This window comes from Zootoca vivipara, chromosome 8 (assembly GCF_965207765.1).
Source record: "Zootoca vivipara chromosome 8, rZooViv2.hap1.1, whole genome shotgun sequence".
Taxonomy (NCBI): Eukaryota; Metazoa; Chordata; class Lepidosauria; order Squamata; family Lacertidae; genus Zootoca; species Zootoca vivipara.
This window is the reverse complement of record NC_142591.1, coordinates 50947342-50967373: the sequence shown is the minus strand read 5'-3', so window position 1 is coordinate 50967373 and position 20032 is coordinate 50947342. Positions and strand designations below refer to the sequence as shown.

Here is a 20032-nt window from a genome sequence, read left to right as displayed (position 1 = left end):
TTTTACACACACATACAGACAAGTCTTGTCTGGTGCTCTATTTTCCATAGGCTACTTTCCACCACTATGGAGATACATCCCTTTATGTGGAGGTTTAAAAAGACTGTGATGGTTGTGCAATCTGTAATGAAGAAACCAAGCATCGTGAAAAAGAGAGAAGGTTAGGGGAGGCTGCTTCTTGGAAGTTGTGGCCATAAGTAATAAACATAAAGTATGGAGTCACACCTACAAGAATATTCATAACGCACAATAACATATTGGGTCACAGAAAATCAGTTCTTGATTAAGGAATAAAGGTCGGAATTGTACTCGATTACTCTATCTGTGATTCAATCATAGACTCATTAAAAACAAATATCCAAGGCAGATAAAAACCACAGGCCTTCCAGAGAGAGATGTTGCCTTGCAAACTGCTGAGTCCCTTCCAGGCACTGTCCTCTGGCCGTTACTCTGGGCAAACTTCCAGCGTTTTCTTTGAATACTTTCCAAACTGATAACAAGCTGATATCTTGCAAACACCATAAAAAAATCAAAGTTAGAATCCTCCATTGGAGAGTATTGCCACAGAACATCCCAATATTTTCTACACAGTTCCATTCTTTGAATTAATCCATATGCATTAAAAAGTTCTTGTTGATTCCCTCTTGCAGTTCATTAATAATTGCAATCCATTAATAACTATTTTTTTCTTTGGTGAAGAGATGCCACATTATAAAACAGCCTAGTGAATATATAAAGAGAAAACAAAGGTTTTTCTCCACCACATACCAATCCAATTACAATGAAAATCTCCAGATTGAGACCTTGGCACTAAGTGGCTGATTGATTTAGCAGCATGTTAACTTGTCTCCTGAATTCTAATATATCTTAAAAAACAGAAGAATCTTTGTTCATGGTGACCACGTTGGAGAGTTTCCGATGCATGCAGTGCATTCCGTAGGAGTGGGAGGCAGGTACCAGGCAATCTTTATGGTCCAGCTCTCATTTCCATACATCACTACTGGGAAAACCATAGCTTTAACTATACGGACCTTTGCCGGCAAGGTGATGTCTCTGCTTTTTAAGATGCTGTCTAGGTTTGTCATTGCTTTTCTCCCAAGAAGCAGGCGTCTTTTAATTTCGTGACTGCTGTCACCATCTGCAGTGATCAAGGAGCCCAAGAAAGTAAAATCTCTCACTGCCTCCATTTCTTCCCCTTCCATTTGCCAGGAGGTGATGGGACCAGAGGCCATGATCTTGGTTTTTTGATGTTGAGCTTCAGACCATATTTTGTGCTCTCCTCTTTCACCCTCATAAAAAGGTTCTTTAATTCCTCCTAACTTTCTGCCATCAAAGGTGTGTCATCTGCATATCTGAGGTTGTTGATATTTCTTCCGGCAATCTTAATTCTGGTTTGGGATTCATCTAGTCCAGCCTTTCACATGATGAATTCTGCATATAAGTTAAATAAGCAGGGAGACAATATACAACCTTGTCGTACTCCTTTCCCAATTTTGAACCAATCAGTTGATCCACATCCAGTTCTAACTGTAGCTTCTTGTCCCACATAGAGATTTCTCAGGAGACAGATGAGGTGATCAGGCACTCCCATTTCTTTAAGAACTTGCCATAGTTTGCTGTGGTCGACACAGTCAAAGGCTTTTGCATAGTCAATGAAGCAGAAGTAGACGTTTTTCTGGAACTCTCTAGCTTTCTCCATAATCCAGCGCATGTTTGCTATTTGATCTCTGGTTCCTATGCCCCTTCGAAATCCAGCTTGCACTTCTGGGAGTTCTCGGTCCACATACTGCCTAAGCCTGCCTTGTAGAATTTTAAGCATAACCTTGCTAGCATGTGAAATGAGTGCAATTGTGTGGTAGTTGGAGCATTCTTTGGCACTGCCTTTCTTTGGGATTGGGATGTAGACTGATCTTCTCCAATCCTCTGGCCATTGCTGAGTTTTCCAAACTTGCTGGCATATTGGGTGTAGCACCTTAACAGCATCATCTTTTAAAATTTTAAATAGTTCAGCTGGAATATCATTACTTCCACTGGCCTTGTTATTAGCAGTGCTTTCTAAGGCCTATTTGACTTCACTCTCCAAGATGTCTGGCTCAAGGTCAGCAACCACACTACTTGGGGTGTACGAGACCTCCATATCTTTCTGGTATAATTCCTCTGTGTATTCTTGCCACCTCTTCTTGATGTCTTCTGCTTCTGTTAGGTCCTTACCACTTTTGTCCTTTATTATGGTAATCTTTGTACGAAATGTTCCTTTCATATCTCTAAATTTCTTGAACAGATCTCTGGTTTTCTCCATTCTATTGTTTTTCTCTATTTCTTTGCATTGCTCATTTAAGAAGGCCCTCTTGTCTCTCCTTGCTATTTTTTTGGAAATCTGCATTCAGTTTCCTGTATCTTTCCCTATCTCCCTTGCATTTTGCTTGCCTCCTCTCCCCCGCTATTTGTAAGGCCTCGTTGGACAGCCATTTTGCTTTCTTGCATTTCCTTTTCCTTGGGATGGTTTTCGTTGCTGCCTCCTGTATAATGTTACGATCCTCCATCCATAGTTCTTCAGGCACTCTGTCCACCAAATCTAAATCCTTAAACCTGTTCCTCACTTCCACTGTGTATTCATAAGGGATTTGATTTAGATTGTATATTACTGGCCAAGTGGTTTTTCCTACTTTCTTCAGTTTAAGCTGGAATTTTGCTATAAGAAGCTGATGATCTGAGTTACAGTCAGCTCCAGGTCTTGTTTTTGCTGACTGTATAGAGCTTCTCCATCTTTGGCTGCAGAGAATATAATCAATCTGATTTCGATGCTGCCCATTTGGTGATATTCATGTGTAGAGTCGTCTCTTGTGTTGTTGGAAAAGAGTGTTTGTCATGACCAGCTTGTTCTCTTGACACAACTCTATTATCCTTTGCCCTGCTTCATTTTGAACTCCAAGGCCAAACTTGCCAGTTGTTCCTTTTATCTCTTGATTCCCTACTTTAGCATTCCAATCCCCTGTAATGAGAAGAACATCCTTCTTTGGTGTCATTTCTAGAAGGTGTTGTAAGTCTTCATAGAATTGGTCAATTTCACTTTCTTCAGCACCGGTAGTTGGTGCATAAACTTGGATTACTGTGATGTTAAAAGGTCTGCCTTGGATTCGTATCGAGATCATTCTGTCATTTTTGTGATTGCATCCGATTACAGCTTTTGCCACTCTTTTGTTGACTATGAGGGCCACTCCATTTCTTCTACGGGATTCTTGCCCACCCTAGTAGATATGATAGTCATCCGAACTGAATTTGCCCATTCCCTTCCATTTTAGTTCACTGATGCCCAGGATGTCAATATTTATTCTTGTCATCTCATTTTTGACCGCATCCAGCTTACCTCCATTAATGGTTCTTACATTCCAGGTTCCTATGCAATATTTTTCTTTACAGCATTGGACTTTCCTTTCGCTTCCAGGCATATCCGCAACTGAGCGACCTTCGGCTTTGGCCCAGCTGCTTCATCAGCTCTGAATCTACTTTTACTTGTCATCCGCTCTTCTTCAGTAGCATGTTGGACGCCTTCCGACCTGAGGGGCTCGTTTTCCAGCGTCATAACTTTTATATGCCTGTTGTCTTTGTCCATGGAGTTTTCTTGGCAGGGATACTGGAGTGGCTTGCCAGTTCCTTCTCCAGGTGGATCACGTTTAGTCAAAACTCTCCACTGTGACCTGTCCATCTTGGGTGGCCCTGCATGGCATAGCTCATAGCTTCTCTGAGTTATTCAAGCCCCTTCGCCACGACAAGGCATTGATCCATAGATATAGACATATAGATATAGACATATAGACATAGACATATATATATATATATATAGATAGATAGATATAGATATAGATATAGATGTAGATGTAGATATAGATATAGATAGATATGATCATCATACAATATTGTAAACTGCCTGATGAACTTCAGTTTTTTAATGAGTCTGTCACTGAATTGCAGACACTGCATGACAGAGTAAATGTATTATGTATGCTCTGACTTAACTGACGAATGCATGCTGGGCTTGCATCCTTCACCTCCACCTGACAGTATTGAACATGTGCCGAAGGCCAGAGACCGTTTGATAGCAAAGCATGTCAACATGGCATTTCTGGAGCTCCTAAGCAAGCGATTCATGCTGCATAAATAAATGCAGCATGGTGCCAATGGAAGAGCTTTTACTGACGCAGCACTAGGATTCAATATTGTAAACAGAACATGTTATTAAGAATTTTTCTTCTTCTAGTAGCACCTTAGAGACCTTAGAGTTTGTCATTGGTATGAGCTTCCGTGTGCTTAGTTGATTTCTAAGGTGCTAATGGAAGGAATTTTATTTAATTTTGTTTCGACTACGTTAGACCAACACGGCTACCTACCTGTAACATGTTATTAAGGTTTATGTGTTACATCATGTTCTTATCTCATCAACATTTTATAGTGGGAGGTAAATAGAGGTAACACACTTGTCACAATACCTACCTTTAACCCTTAGTCAATAACTGGTTTTCTGCGACCCAATATATTGTTATGTGATAAGGCTGCTATTGTAGGTGTGATTTCATAATCTTTAATTACAAATGGGCACAACCACTTAGCAGCAGTTTCCCTAGGCTTTCTGACTTTTTCACAATGCTTGGTTTCTTCATGCAAATGGCACACTCATCACAGCCTCTTTAAAGCACCATAGAAAGGGACGTGTCTCCATACAGGTTCAAATTGGCCAACAAAAAAGTGCACCAGACAGGACTTCTGCTGCATCCACAGAGAAGTGACTGAAGCAAAGGCAATTTAGACTTACCAGGAATGTAAGTAAAAAAAATATGTTCATAAAATCATAAAGTGTAGAGCTGGAAGGGATTCCAAGGGTGATCTAGTCAACCCTCTTCAATGCAGGAATCTCATCAAAGTCTCTCATTCAATTTGAAATCATACTAGACCCTGCTTTGTCTGCAAAAGTCCTAGTAGTTGTGTTATTTGTCACTTCCTGTGCAGGAGTCAGCAGAGAGGAGAGAAATGCTCTCTCTCTCTCTCTGTGTGTGTGTGTGTGTGTGTTTTGTGTGCGTGTAAAAACTAGTTGTATGAACATCTTAGCCTGTCTCCACACTGTCAACTTAAAACACAGCTAGGATGTTCGTTTCCTTCAGTCAGGGTTGATTTGAAGCTGGGATAGATATGGATGGTAGGTAATGACAAGAGTATACTACTGTCCAAACCAACAGTGGGAAAGCATTGCATGCAGACTCAAATATATGTGAGATAATTTTTTTTTGGGGGGGGGGTAGTTGAAACAGTGCCCCTCTGGAATTCATTCTTCCTCAAATACCTGTGATGCAGGCTTCCCTATTCCTAACAAGGGTGGGTGGAAAGGATCTTTCAAAATAATAATAATAATTTTTTAAAAAAATTCCATTAAGAACATCCAATTAATAACCAATCAAATCATAATCCAATTCAAAAACAAACACAAAAACCAAATTACAATCCAAATTATTAATTATTATATTTAACATGGACTTCCCATATTCTGGACCTCTGAAGAACTCATCTCACATAATTATATTTCTGCCCTCTTCTTGTTCTCATATTTTTCACATTCTGACCTTAAACTCTCAAAGTCCTCAGTCACTGGAGTCACCGAGGTTTCTGGCTCCGCGGAGGGGGGGGAATCCCGCGAGGGCCACGCGGATCCCCACAAGAACCCCGGGTAGAGCGTCCCGGGGGCAAAGTATCCCGGCAGAGCCCCAAGGTGACTCCTCAGCTGCCCGGTAAGCTCGTGAGAGCCCCGAGAGTCAGCGGAGTGGCAGTCGCGGGAGCCATTTTGGGCGCCATAGTTACCTCCATGCAGGGAAGCTCCGTGCCTCCATCCTGCAAGCGGCGGATTCTTCCTTTAAAAAGACCAGATTCGGATTAAGTAAGTCAAAATTTCAATTTGGACTAAGAAATTTGGCGCTGTCCCCCCCCATTGAGTAATGGACGATGCAGTAAAGCCATGGAAAGCTAAGAAATTTTGCTTTTTTAAAAAACCTTTTCCTGATGCAGAGTAAGGAAAAAGTGCTTAAGAACTCTGCAAAAGACTGTGATCTGTTAAGGGGAAACCCCCCTGTGAACTTGGAGTTGGGTCAAAGGAAGGACCGGCTAGCCGTCTTTATGACGTCACAAAGGAAAAGAATGTGCCTGTCTGTATGAGACAGAGACTGAGAGCTGCAGACAAGCAAAAGAGGAAGTTTTAAAAATAGACCTTTAAGGCTACTCAGTGTTGAATTTGAGACTGAATAATAAGAAAAAAGTAAAGAAAGAGAGGTTGTATCCAGTTCAGATGGGACCTTAATCTTTTTATACTTGGGAAATATAAAATAAGGACAATAACAACACCACCTCCTGCTTTGCAACAAGTATGGAGGCGGAAAGCATCAACAGGAAGGAAGAGAAGGTTCTGGACTGTGAGAACAACAGCACACAGTGGGACTTGATTTTGACAACAATTTTGGAAATGACAGAGGAGATTCGTAATCGTAATCGCAAAGGTGTTCTAACAAGTATGGATGGAAAGACTGATGAATTAACAGAAAAGAATCTTCAACTAGATGATTCACATGAATTTAGAGAGGAAGAAGAGGGAGAAGACGAAGAAAGACCAGGGGATGGACTAGAAGAAGATGCATGCTGTGATTTGACTATGGGAAAAACTCTGGAAATGACAGAGGACAACCGCAATCCTGAAGGAGGAGAGAGGTTTGCTGATTCAAAAGAACTGATTTTTGAGACAGAAGAGGAAGAAACCACTGTTTCACCGGTGGGAGGGGTGGAACAGGGAAGGGATGAAGAAGAAACCACTGTTTCACCGGTGGGAGGGGTGGAACAGGGAAGGGATTTGATTCAAAAGCCCCCCCAAAAGGGGAATAACAAACAGGTTGCTACCCCAGTGAGAGAGGGGGGAAAGGAAGCAGGTGGGGGGCTGAAAGAGAAAGAGATGGAGGATAAAATGTTGGGAATACAGCAGGCGAGAGAAAGGGGTGAGCAAAATTTAGAATGCGACAAAACAGGAGTGGGGTGAGGAGGAATTGAGATGACTTTTATCGGTGGATTAAATATGGTCTGAACTCAGAATGCAATAAGGAGCTGGCTGAAATCTCTGGAGACACTGATTCCAAGGAAAGGGGGGAGAACTAGCTTTTAGGGTGGCAAGAAAGGGAAGAAGATTTTGGAAATTAATTATGAATATTTTTGGGTAAAAGGTTAAAGAATATTAGGTAATAAAGGTAAAGAGAAGTAAGTTTGGGTAAATGATTAAAAAGAAGTTATAAACTGGAAGAAAGAAGGTAATTTTAGATTTGGAAACTGCAATAATTAGTAATTGATAAGGAACTCAAGAAGGGGAAATGAGGAAGTCCGAAATATTTGGATTAGAAATGGGAGAATATGATAATGTTTTATGCCCTTTTATTTTTAATATGGGTTCTTTCTTTTTTTTCGTATCATTCCTTCATATTCCTATATGTAATGAATAAGAATGATTCAAGAACAAGGCTGCAAAATGAGATATAAGATGCAATTTTATGATGTCTAGATGAGATTTAGAAATGGTAAGAGTAAATTATAAACAAGGATTGTAAGAAGGGGAAGTGAAGATGTTAGAAGAAGTAAGAGGGGATATACATTGTCTTTTTTGCATTTTGTATTTTTATATCTTTTTTATATCCTTTTCAATTTTTTCCTGTTTTTCTTTTTTTCCTTTTGTATTTCTTTTCCTTTTCTTTTTCTCTATGTAAAACTCAATAAAAAGTATTATTAAAAAAAGACATTGGATTCTTATCTCATTATACATGATAAAGCTATTTTTAGCCATCTCACCCCTTGCTTTTTCCTGTAAGACCAATTGCAGTCATTAACAGTCGTCAACAGGTTGACCACACCTATCAGCCAATCACCCATTCCCACCCACCCTTCTGAGTAATTCCCCTCCCTACCCTCCCACCATATATAAGGGTCTGGTGACTTCTGTTTCAGTGTATCTGAAGAAGTGTGCATGCACACGTAAACTCATACCAATAACAAACATAGTTGGTCTCTAAGGTGCTACTGGAAGGAATTTTTTCATCTTATCTTCCAGTCCAGGCTGTTGTCCAAGCCTGCCATTTGAAGTTTTATGATGCAGTAAATTCCCAAGTTGTTGAGTTGTTAAGCATACTGTTTGCAAATATATGTAGCAATTAAAATGGAATATATTCCACAGATATAAATCATTTGGCCATTGATCAGCTTTTCCAGGGACCACGCAAGCCTCCCCTCCGGGGAGGGGAGTTGCAAGACACCCGTTTTGCCTTCTCTCTCACCCAAAAAGAAAAAAAACCTGCAAACAGATGCACTGTATGTTGTGGAATATTGTCTCAGATCGTTGTTGTTGTTGTTTAGTCGTTTAGTCGTGTCCGACTCTTCGTGACCCTACGGACCATAGCATGCCAGGCACTCCTGTCTTGCACTGCCTCCCGCAGTTTGGTCAAACTCATGTTCGTAGCTTCGAGAACACTGTCCAACAATCTCGTCCTCTGTCGTCCCCTTCTCCTAGTGCCCTCAATCTTTCACAACATCAGGGGCTTTTCCAAGGATTCTTCTCTTCTCATGAGGTGGCCAAAGTATTGGAGCCTCAGCTTCACGATCTGTCCTTCCAGGGAGCACTCAGGGCTGATTTCCTTAAGAATGGATAGGTTTGATCTTCTAGCAGTCCATGGGACTCTCAAGAGTCTCCTCCAGCACCATAATTCAAAAGCATCAATTCTTCGGCGATCAGCCTTCTTTATGGTCCAGCTCTCACTTCCATACATCACTACTGGGAAAACCATAGCTTTAACTATACGAACCTTTGTCGGCAAGGTGATGTCTCTGCTTTTTAAGATGCTGTCTAGGTTTGTCATTGCTTTTCTCCCAAGAAGCAGGCGTCTTTTAATTTCGTGACTGCTGTCACCATCTGCAGTGATCAAGGAGCCCAAGAAAGTAAAATCTCTCACTGCCTCCATTTCTTCCCCTTCTATTTGCCAGGAGGTGATGGGACCAGTGGCCATGATCTTGGTTTTTTTGATGTTGAGCTTCAGACCATATTTTGCGCTCTCCTCTTTCACCCTCATTAAAAGGTTCTTTAATTCCTCTTCGCTTTCTGCCATCAAGGTTGTGTCATCTGCATATCTGAGGTTGTTGATATTTCTTCCGGCAATCTTAATTCCGGCTTGGGATTCATCTAGTCCAGCCTTTCGCATGATGAATTCTGCATATAAGTTAAATAAGCAGGGAGACAATATACAACCTTGTCGTACTCCTTTCCCAATTTTGAACCACTCAGTTGTTCCATATCCAGTTCTAACTGTAGCTTCTTGTCCCACATAGAGATTTCTCAGGAGACAGATGAGGTGATCAGGCACTCCCATTTCTTTAAGAACTTGCCATAGTTTGCTGTGGTCGACACAGTCAAAGGCTTTTGCATAGTCAATGAAGCAGAAGTATAAGCAGAAGTATAAGCAGAATTTTAAGCATAACCTTGCTAGCGTGTGAAATGAGCGCAATTGTGCGGTAGTTGGAGTATTCTTTGGCACTGCCCTTCTTTGGAATTGGGATGTAGACTGATCTTCTCCAATCCTCTGGCCATTGCTGATCGTTGTAGAATCAGCCAAAAGATGTTTCTCACTCCCACGAAAAAGGGAGGAATCCGCTTTTTCCATCCTGCGTCACAACTATCAAGTGCCATCTTGTTCCGCTCATTTATCTTTGTCAAGTCTGATTAAAACTATGCAGCTGAATAATCAATTGCAAATAGAAGTCCATCTGTAGTCCGTTTAAATTTTTGTTAGGTCTTTCTTAATGAGACATATAAAAGAAAATGTAGATATAAAAGAAAAAAACGTACTGATCACCTCCGTAAATCCAAGCACCATGATGAGAATCTCTTTGAAGTCCAAACTTAGACACCAGCAACTGTGCAATTCCACAGATTGTTTCCCTTATCTCCATCAGTCCAGAATACACCTGTTTTTGGCCAAATCTCATTAATGTTTAAGAAACAGGTGTTCCTGCTTGAAAGAATGCCTCTAGAAAGTGCCCAGTTTCCGTGCCAAGGCTTGGTATCTTGTTGTGGGGGGGGGCAGATAATGGATTCTGTGGGTGAGACAGGCCTCTCTTAACCTGGAGAGGTCGGCAGGAATAATTACTCCCATATTAGTCCTGAATTTCTGGCACTACTGGGGGTCCAATCTCATGGGAGGCAGCCATTTCGCTCGGCAGGAAACAGGAAGTCTGAAAGGATCTGGTAAAATCTGAGGCACTTAAATCTCAGGTGAAGCAGTAAGGTTTACAGTTGTACCATGTCCATTCGACTTCCAAAACATTTGAAAACCAAAGCTCCTGCCGACAATTGGAAGCCGCGTAATGGCTTCACAGATCATCTGAGAACTAAGCTGTTTGAAAACCAAGGTGCGACTGAACTGAGACAAACCATAGCAGTGAAATTTAGTTTTTTGTGGCTCTCAGGGGTGAGGAACTGGAGCACTTATGGCTTTTTCAGGTATTGATTTATCCCTATCACACAGCTATTATAGGCACAACCCCCCCCCATCAACCTTGTCTATTTTCTCATACTATTAAGTTGAAAGATGTAGTGAACGTAGAGTAGAATAAAAAAATATACAATTCGACTATGTAAAGCTAATGGATTTTAAGATGACTTAGTAAGTTGTAGACAAAAATGTGATGGCTGAGTATTGTGGCATGAACCCCAATAACCCAACTGGAAAGAAGTTCTAGAGGCAGTGATAACAGGGTTTGGCCATCGGCATCTGTTCTTATATGGCAGCAGAGCTGCTATTCCACCTCACATCCCCAGAAAGAGGCACTTTGTAGTGAATCCCAAAATGTTGCCACCCATCAGCTCACTGTTTTCCCCACCCTCCCTTTTGTTCGGTGTTGTGTGTGCAGCACGGAAAGTCGAGCAGTTAGGCCCAGTATAGGAAAGAACTGTGTAGCAAAGATAGTTTTTACTTTGGGGGCAGAAAGACACAGGAAAAAACCAAGACTCTACAGTTGCTACAACAAGTCACCACTCTCTGAGCCCAGAGAGCGTTTTGACTTATAAAGTCCTTGCTGAAGCAAAGTCGACAGAGTAAGAGCAAAGTCCAGTTGTTAACGAAGACCAGCAACTGCCAGAGTTAAATCGTGTCCATAAGCTTTAATTAGCTTGTGTTTAAGTAAACAAAGTTACCGGTCCAACCATGCTTCCGGACGTAAATCTTTCTTTTCTGCAGAGCTTTATTTGCGCAAACAGCAAAGAGTAAGGATTAGTCAGCAAGAGTTGTAAATGCAGGGACTCTGGAGCATGTTGCAAACTCAAAAGGCTTTATTTACAAAAACGTAGCCAGGAGATAAGGCAGACATCCTTCATCTCTGGCCAAGTAAAAACTTAAACAAAACTGTGCCTCAGTGCACAAACTTGAGGCATGACTCCTACACACAGCAATCAAAACTAAGAGAAAACGCTACTGAGAGAAATAGCACACGCAAGGAACTAACTATTTATACAGGCTGTCTTACATTCCCGGATGTTTAATTAAGCTCAGCTGCTCAGTGTTCAGAGCGATTAGTGTAACTTAACCCTTTAATACCAACAAATCGCATGAGATTTCATGTAATTATGAATGCTTCTGGGATGACAGTTCAAACTAATGTACTGCATTTTCTGTTTTCCAGGTAAACAGTTGAAAAAAAATACCATAACAACTGAGGAAATTTTCACTTCATATATTTCCTTCATTGGCATACACAAGGTGCTTCAGATCAGGAAACCATGAGCTAGTTTTCTCAAATTCTGGAAAACTGGATCAGTTTTCCTTATTTGGAAGAATATCTGACCTCAGTGGTTCACCCTTTGTGGTTACTTAAGCTTCTGATTTTACTTTATTCACCAATGGTAGCTTTTATTTTGTTTCTCTGGCCTTTCTCATTTCTGCTGCATATTTACAAGAAGATGAATAACCAGCAAAAAAGTGATAACAAATTTTGGGAGAAACCAAGGAAACTTATTGCTCTAGGTGCTTATATCGTTGGAAAGATATGGTTTGGTGAGTAAAGGTTTCTTTCATTCCAATCATTCAGTCTTATCAGCTACTATACTTTCTTAGGACTGAGCATCAGAATTTCAGACTTGAAGCACTGGAACAATAGTTGCTACAGTGCATCAGGAATGGACCTCTAAACCCACTTCAGAGTCACAACAGCTACAAGTTGGGGTTGGCTCGATAAGGATCAAAACGAAGGCATGGAAATTTATGTAGCTAATAACCAATCAAAAATAACAACAAAACATTTTATGAGGTATGAAATTAAGATACATTCCAGAAGAAAGGGTCAGCTGGTGGCTGCATAAACACCACATATTTAATCACATTTAAAGTATGCCTCCTCTCCAAAAGAAACCTGGAGAATGTTGTTTACACCTCACAGAGCTATAATTAGCAAAGCTCTTTAAAAATAGTTTCATGGATTGTGGCAAGAGAACGGGGTTGGGTTTAAATGTGTAGCGAATATAATGAGTATGTCATCGTGCAGTGAGACCTTGAGGGTGCAATTTTCCTGAGCATGGTAACCACTAAGTAACTCTGAAACATAAGCAAACCATGGACACTGCGGGAAACAGGATGATAGGATACAGAGAGTTTTGGCTTGATCAACAGGATCCTTCTTATCTTCTCATTGCTTCCCAGAGTGTGATGTTGCTTTAGATGTTGAAGCATAAATCAGAAATTCATTACTGAAACCAAGTTTGGGTGATAAGGATGAAACCCTGTGGTTGCTTATGACATGGTCAAAGTTGCATCTGTCTGGGAAACTGTTTTCTCACTTTGCATAAATTGACTCGGAGAATGGTCTGAAGATATGAGTATTCTAACTCATACAAATGCTTAAAGGAGATTAAAACAGTGTCACAGTTTTAGTTTACTCAAAGACTAGGCAAAAATGTTTCCATCTGCACCCTAAAGTAAGCAAGGGAGGAATATTCCAGCAGAGGAGAAATACCATTTATTCTGGGATCATAACAGAGAAAGTCTTGATCTGTGTGGATGACAACCTAGCATCCAGAATGCTGCAACGTATAGGAGAGCTTTTTAGCTGATCTTAAATTTCAGTGTTCTGAACCACACTGTTTTCTTCCAATAAAAGATTGCAATATTTCATTTATTTTTCAACAAAGTAATATTTATTTGTTGCATTTTGTATCATTTCCAGATTATGAAGTCATTGGCATGGAACATCTCCCTAAAGGACCAGGGGTTATTGTTTATTATCACACAGTCACTGCTATTGACTATTCCTTTTTAGTGGCTAAACTTTTTAAGGAGACACAGAGACAGTGCTATTCAGTAATTGATCATGCCATATATCAGCTACCAGGTAAATTATTAAATTTAAATCATGCTTTTTTTTTACAAAAAAATATGTGAAATATGACATAAAACAATGCTATAAAATATAAAACCATGTTATCAGGCAAACAGGTGAAAAAGAACAGGCAAAAAAAATATCAGCAAGAGGTGAAATAGTAAGTTGGTAGAGAGGATGGTTCTTTCTCACCAAGTCTTTACAGAATGAATGCAGCATGAACCATTATTTCCAAACAAAATAAAAAAAATCCTTCCAGCAGTACCTTAGAGACCAACTATGTTTGCCATTGGTATGAGCTTTCGTTTTTGACTATGTCAAACCAACACAGCTACCTACCTGTAACTACCATTATTTCCAAATCATTCCTTAATTATTAAATTTGTATAGCTTCCTTCATCCAAAGTTCCCAGGGTGGTTCACAACAGAAAACACACCTTAAGCAAGACTGAGGATTCAGTATTGTAGAGAAAATGTTATTTTTATTAAATACTAGCTGATCCGGCCACGCGTTGCTGTGGTTCTTTCATGTGATCCCCCCCCAGTCACGATCCATGACGTATCCTGCCCCTCCTCCCTCCACCCCGGCTCATCCCTGTGTTTCCGTAGGATACCCTTCCCTCTGTTGTCCCTGGGGAGTGTTGGCCCCTCCCCCCTGTATCTCCATACCTTGGCCTCCACCCTTCGAAAAGGAATTGTTAGGTTCTGGGTTCTATTTCCCAGCATGCACTTTTGTCTGAACCCTTTGTTGTTCCTGGGGAGTGTTGGCCCCTACCCCTGGTATCTTCCTACATTGGCCCCCATCCTTGGAGAAGGGGCTGTCAGTTTCTGGGTTCCATTTCCCAATATTTACTTTTGTCTGAGCCCTCTGTTGTCCCCTCCCCCCTGTATCTCCATACATTGGCTCCTGTGCACGCATCGTGAACATTTCTATATGTTTAGATTAAGGATCGGGGGTGATGATGTGCCCTGGGACCCAGAGAACTACTTAAAGAATCCCAACCCGGGGAGGGGGGGTCAAATAGCGAAGCCCCACAGCCCTGTAGCAACAGACAGGCCCAGACAGAAGGAGGGGGATCATATGGGCCACTTGGTGCGGGCCTCCGAATCCAAAGTGGGCCTCGGTCAGCATATTCACAATCAGTAAAATGAGAAAAGTAACAAAAGGGTTAAAAACAGGGACACATTATCTTATCTACCTGGGCCGGGCCTCGAGTTGTTCAGTTCCATAAAAAAACCCAGGAAGTGGCAAGGGGAAGGTAAGGAATTGTAAATAGGGTAGGGGGTGTGCACTGCAAATATCTGAGGACTTAAACTGGGGAGAGAAAGTGAATGGTTGTTTTTTTAAAATAATTTAAAAAAGACACAGAGGCTTACAATCCGTTGTTTCTCCTAAAATAAGACATACCCATAAAATAAGTCATATTTATTTTTGTCTTGTGGATTTTTTGGGGGTAGTGGTGCTAAATTGTAAAGTAAAAACCCCTTGCAGTGTAGGGGCCTACATAAATCAAAGGCGGTGCTGCGGTCTGTGGCAACCCGCCCCCCAGGCAGGCCCCGACCTCCACTTGGCAATGTTGGTTCTTTGGTGGGTTTTTTTGGGGGGGTAGTGGTGCTAAATGGTAAAGTAAAACCCCTTGCCGTGCCCCCAAGTGTGTTGCTGTGGGTTATCCCCCTCCCCGGGCCTAGTAGAGGCCTGACAGCCTGTCAGGGGCCTAAAACAAAGGCCTAGATAAAATGGCTGCCTTGGTGTATTTCAGTTGCTTGGTTGATGATGATGTCATTTGGTTTGTGGGTGTGGCTTAGATTTCTCAGGAAGGGAGGGGGTGGAGGAGGGTACTACGCCACTTGAGGGCGCTGTTTGACTTGGTGGAAAAGCAGGTCTGCACCTGGGCAGGTGTGCGATTTGAGGGATTTTTGCCCCCAACAACGCTCTAGGAGTGGCCTGGATCGTTGTGTCAAAATTTCAGGATGATCGGTCAAGCGGTTACGGAGAAAAGTGTCAAACAGAATTTCACAATTTTTACATTTTTATATTACAGGAATACCTTATCTGACCTCAAAATAGCTATGCGAGTACTTTTTTTTCCTCTAGTAATCACAAGGCATTTCCTGTGCTTCCATGCAGAAATTTCGTGTTTAGTTGTACAACTGTCTACAGTCTTCCTCAGGGATCTAAAAAATGGGGCCATCTAGATATTGTGACATCTGATTGATGTGCTATAACTGCATATAATTGCTGCTGACTTTAATGCCAGAAGAGTACAAGGTGTAAGAAATAGGGTCTCTAACTTGATGATTTCTTCAGGTACAAAGATACCAGAAAACATGGCCCCACCCGAACACATGGCCAATCAAGCACTCCCACACACAGCTCTTATGCCCCCATGTGACACTGCAGTCAAACACATGTGGCACCCTTGCTGTAGTGTTCATGGCCCCCCGCTGCCACTCCCCCCACATCCTCTTCCTCTGCATTCACACAGCAGCCACACCAGGAAACAGAAAGATCATTTAAAGAAGGAAGGAAGGACAGAGCCCAAAGAGGCCCAGTAACACAGAGTGCTCTGTTTGGGGGGCATTGCATTGGGTGAATAAACGCAGCATATAATCTCCACCCACTCAGAGTGACTCAGAGAATGGTCTGAATATATGAGTATTATAACTCATATAAATGCTTAAAGGAGATTAAAGCAGTGTCACAGTTTTAGTTTACTCAAAGACTAGGCAAAAATGTTTCCATCTGCACCCAAAAGTAAGCAAGGGAGGAATATTCCAGCAGAGGAGAAATACCATTTATTCTGGGATCATAACAGAGAAAGTCTTGATCCGTGTGGATGACAACCTAGCATCCAGAACGCTGCAACATATAGGAGAGCCTTTTAGCTGATCTTAAATTTCAGTGTTCTGAACCACACTGTTTTCTTCCAATAAAAGATTGCAATATTTCATTTATTTTTCAACAAAGTGATATTCATTTGTTGCATTTTGTATTATTTCCAGGTTATGAAGTTATTGGCATGGAACATATTCCTAATGGACCAGGGGTTATTGTTTATTATCATGCAGTCCCTTCTACTGACTATTCCCTTTTAGTAGCTAAACTTTTTAAGGAGACACAGAGAAAGTGCTATTCAGAAAGTGCTATTCTGTTTGGGGGGCATTCCATTGGGTGAATAAACACAGCATATAATCTCCACCCACTTATGTGTGCATGAAAAGATGGATTTATGTTGGTGTAGGTAGGATTCAACCAGCATGGGCTCATCAGTGCCATGTGTGCGCGTATGTATCTGTCTTTCTGTGCATGCAGCAAGGCACTGTGGTCTGTATTTTTATCATAATGCAAACTTGAATGTCATTCTGTTTTACTACAGACTTGACTTGTGGAACACATGTCTAAAAAGGTGGCCACCTCAACACTTCCATGAAATCCTACTTGAAAAGGATTGGCAGAGAACTATGCTTGTGATCCGTAATAGTGCAATATCTTTGGAATAATGACACCTGTATAGCGTCAACAATATTTCCTAAATAAGAGTTATATAAAATGATTTTTTTCTATTTTGGTCTTATTTTTTCAGGGCTGAAGATACTTTTTGATACAGTCGGTTTGAAAGATTTCAGTAAAGCTGATTGTGTGGAAATTTTGAAGAAAGGCCATTTATTGGGCATTTCACCTGGTGGAGGTAGAGAAGCAAACTTTAGTAATGACTACAGCTTAATGTGGGGTAAACGCACAGGTTTCGCTCGGATAGCTTTGGAGGCAAAAGTGGTGATTTGCATTGCCTTCACAATTATCCTAGATAAGTCATAATGTCCTGACATTCTTGATCTAGTATCCTAAATGGTTGAAAATGGCAGATGTTTGGGGGTCAAATGATATCTGGAGTTCCAAGTATTTCTCACCCGGGTTTTTAAAGCTATTGAGCTCAATTACATTTAAAAAGAAAAATAGCTTTCCCCCCTCTTCAATTCTTGAAAATCTGCATGTGCAATTTGAAGTCAATTACGTCTGGCTTGTCATTGTAATGCCAGGTGCGGAGCATTATTCCTAGTCCTTAACCAAAATAAAGGTGGGGCGGTTGAGGTGAAGTAATGCTCCAGTTATCAGCTTCCTTTTGATTTTTGATTTTATTCTTTTAGCCCATCATCCCTATATTTACACAAAACGTTTGTGAAGCATACAGGAACGTTGGAAAGACAAGTGAGTACCTTGGTTGATCTGCTTTCAGGCAATAAACATATTAACAATACACAACTTTAAAAAAACAGAATATCTTTTTACTACCTTCTAGTAGAGTTTATTCAGTCTACACTGATCTGCAAAAGCTGTGCTCCCTGTCTCAGGACTGAGTGAACATGCATTTGCTTAGTTTTTTTATTAGATTTAAAAGATAGCGATAGTCTATATAAGTGGTAGAAACCCCAACATGGAGGGGAACTGAGCAGGAAAAAACCATATTCTGCAGTCTATTGTACAACTCATGACCTTGATTTATAAGGAGCAGAGAAGAACTGACAGAATATGCTGCTTTTTCTTTTCCAAAGAACTCATACTATTAAACTCTTTCCCCTCTGGGATGGATTGATTGGGATTGCTAAAAACTCAGAATGCCAACTAATTTCAAATTTTGTATGGGGTCGTTCTCTTTCAGACTCTTTCCCCTTTCATACATAGGGTTGACAAGATGGTTATACAGTGGAACCTCGGTTTATGAACACCTCGGTTTATGAATTTTCGGTTTATGAACGCCGCGGACCCATCTGGAACGGATTAATTCACTTTCCATTACTTTTAATGGGAAAGTTTGCTTCAGTTTATGAACGCTTCAGTTTATGAACAGACTTCCGGAACCAATTACACCCATGTTTCAGTTTATGAACACTTCAGTTTAAGTACTTCACGGACCCGTCTGGAACGGATTAATCCACTTTCCATTACTTTCAATGGGAAAGTTCGCTTCAGTTTATGAACGCTTCAGTTTATGAACAGACTTCCGGAACCAATTGTGTTCATAAACCGAGGTACCACTGTATGAGAAAACACGACTTCTCTACCTTCCCATGTATGGACCATTTCCAGTGAAACTGAGGACATTTATTGGAGAACCCATCCCATATGATCCAAATATAACAGCTGCAGAACTGGCTGAAAAAGTAAGTTAACTCTACACTTGGAAATATAATAGCAGAATATTTTTTCCCCTGTTGGTTTCTCTCTTTCAGTTCTATAAATTGTATTATGCCTACTGGCTTCCTCATTCTATACAACCAGAGATAGGGTTCATCATATAGACTTTTGTGCATTATCTTCAAAACTCAGCTTTCCCTCTCCGTAACTTGTTGAGTCCACGAAAAATCTATGCCTTTTATGTAGTGCTGCACAAAGATCTCTTCATGCAATAGGACTTCTCCCCACCATGTGCCCCAGAATCTGGCCCAGAGGGTCCCTCCAAGCCCCCTCCCCCAGAGGGGGACCCAGTAAGCACTGTAGGCTCTTAACCCTCAGTAAAACTATTACTGAAGATCTTCTATTGTTTTTCTGACTTATTGCAACTCTGCAAGTGAATGGGACTCCATGCTTTGTTGTTTAGTTGTTTAGTCGTGTCCGACTCTTCGTGACCCCATGGACCATAGCACGCCAGGCACTCCTGTCTTGCACTGCCTCCCGTAGTTTGGTCAAACTCATGTTCGTAGCTTCGAGAACACTGTCCAACCATCTTGTCCTCTGTCGTCCCCTTCTCCTAGTGCCCTCAATCTTTCCCAACATCAGGGTCTTTTCCAAGGATTCTTCTCTTCTCATGAGGTGGCCAAAGTATTGGAGCCTCAGCTTCACGATCTGTCCTTCCAGGGAGCACTCAGGGCTGATTTCCTTAAGAATTGATAGGTTTGATCTTCTAGCAGTCCATGGGACTCTCAAGAGTCTCCTCCAGCACCATAATTCAAAAGCATCAATTCTTCGGCGATCAGCCTTCTTTATGGTCCAGCTCTCACTTCCATACATCACTACTGGGAAAACCATAGCTTTAACTATACGGACCTTTGTCGGCAAGGTGATGTCTCTGCTTTTTAAGATGCTGTCTAGGTTTGTCATTGCTTTTCTCCCAAGAAGCAGGCGTCTTTTAATTTCGTGACTGCTGTCACCATCTGCAGTGATCAAGGAGCCCAAGAAAGTAAAATCTCTCACTGCCTCCATTTCTTCCCCTTCTATTTGCCAGGAGGTGATGGGACCAGTGGCCATGATCTTGGTTTTTTTGATGTTGAGCTTCAGACCATATTTTGCGCTCTCCTCTTTCACCCTCATTAAAAGGTTCTTTAATTCCTCCTCACTTTCTGCCATCAAGGTTGTGTCATCTGCATATCTGAGGTTGTTGATATTTCTTCCGGCAATCTTAATTCCTGCTTGGGATTCATCTAGTCCAGCCTTTCGCATGATGAATTCTGCATATAAGTTAAATAAGCAGGGAGACAATATACAACCTTGTCGTACTCCTTTCCCAATTTTGAACCAACCAGTTGTTCCATATCCAGTTCTAACTGTAGCTTCTTGTCCCACATAGAGATTTCTCAGGAGACAGATGAGGTGATCAGGCACTCCCAT

At 41.2% G+C, this 20032-nt stretch overlaps 1 protein-coding gene across 2 annotated transcripts; it reads left to right on the top strand.

Annotated features, from left to right (window-relative positions):
• The first annotated feature begins 4658 nt into the window (after positions 1-4658).
• Positions 4659-18483, top strand: LOC148684850 (DGAT1/2-independent enzyme synthesizing storage lipids-like). 2 transcript variants are annotated; one of them, XM_088675514.1, is made up of 6 exons: positions 4659-4817; positions 11740-12110; positions 13276-13440; positions 17013-17203; positions 17575-17635; positions 18087-18483. In XM_088675514.1, the coding sequence occupies exons 2-6, from the start codon at positions 11957-11959 to the stop codon at positions 18107-18109; spliced, it is 594 nt and encodes a 197-aa protein (XP_088531640.1). In that variant the 5' UTR covers positions 4659-4817; positions 11740-11956; the 3' UTR covers positions 18110-18483. The 2 variants fall into 2 exon arrangements, 1 of the variants encoding a protein (XP_088531640.1); XR_015951498.1 differs by lacking the exons at positions 11740-12110; positions 13276-13440; positions 17013-17203; positions 17575-17635; positions 18087-18483 and adding an exon at positions 12171-12330.
• The last annotated feature ends 1549 nt before the right edge of the window (positions 18484-20032 follow it).

Excerpts from the sequence above, each read along its gene's own strand:
- LOC148684850 (XM_088675514.1), top strand. The coding sequence starts at position 11,957 with ATGGTAGCTTTTATTTTGTTTCTCTGGCCTTTCTCATTTCTGCTGCAT. Across the intron at positions 12,111-13,275 it reads CGTTGGAAAGATATGGTTTG|ATTATGAAGTCATTGGCATG; the intron begins GTGAGTAAAGGT and ends TATCATTTCCAG. Across the intron at positions 17,636-18,086 it reads CAGGAACGTTGGAAAGACAA|ACTCTTTCCCCTTTCATACA; the intron begins GTGAGTACCTTG and ends GTTCTCTTTCAG.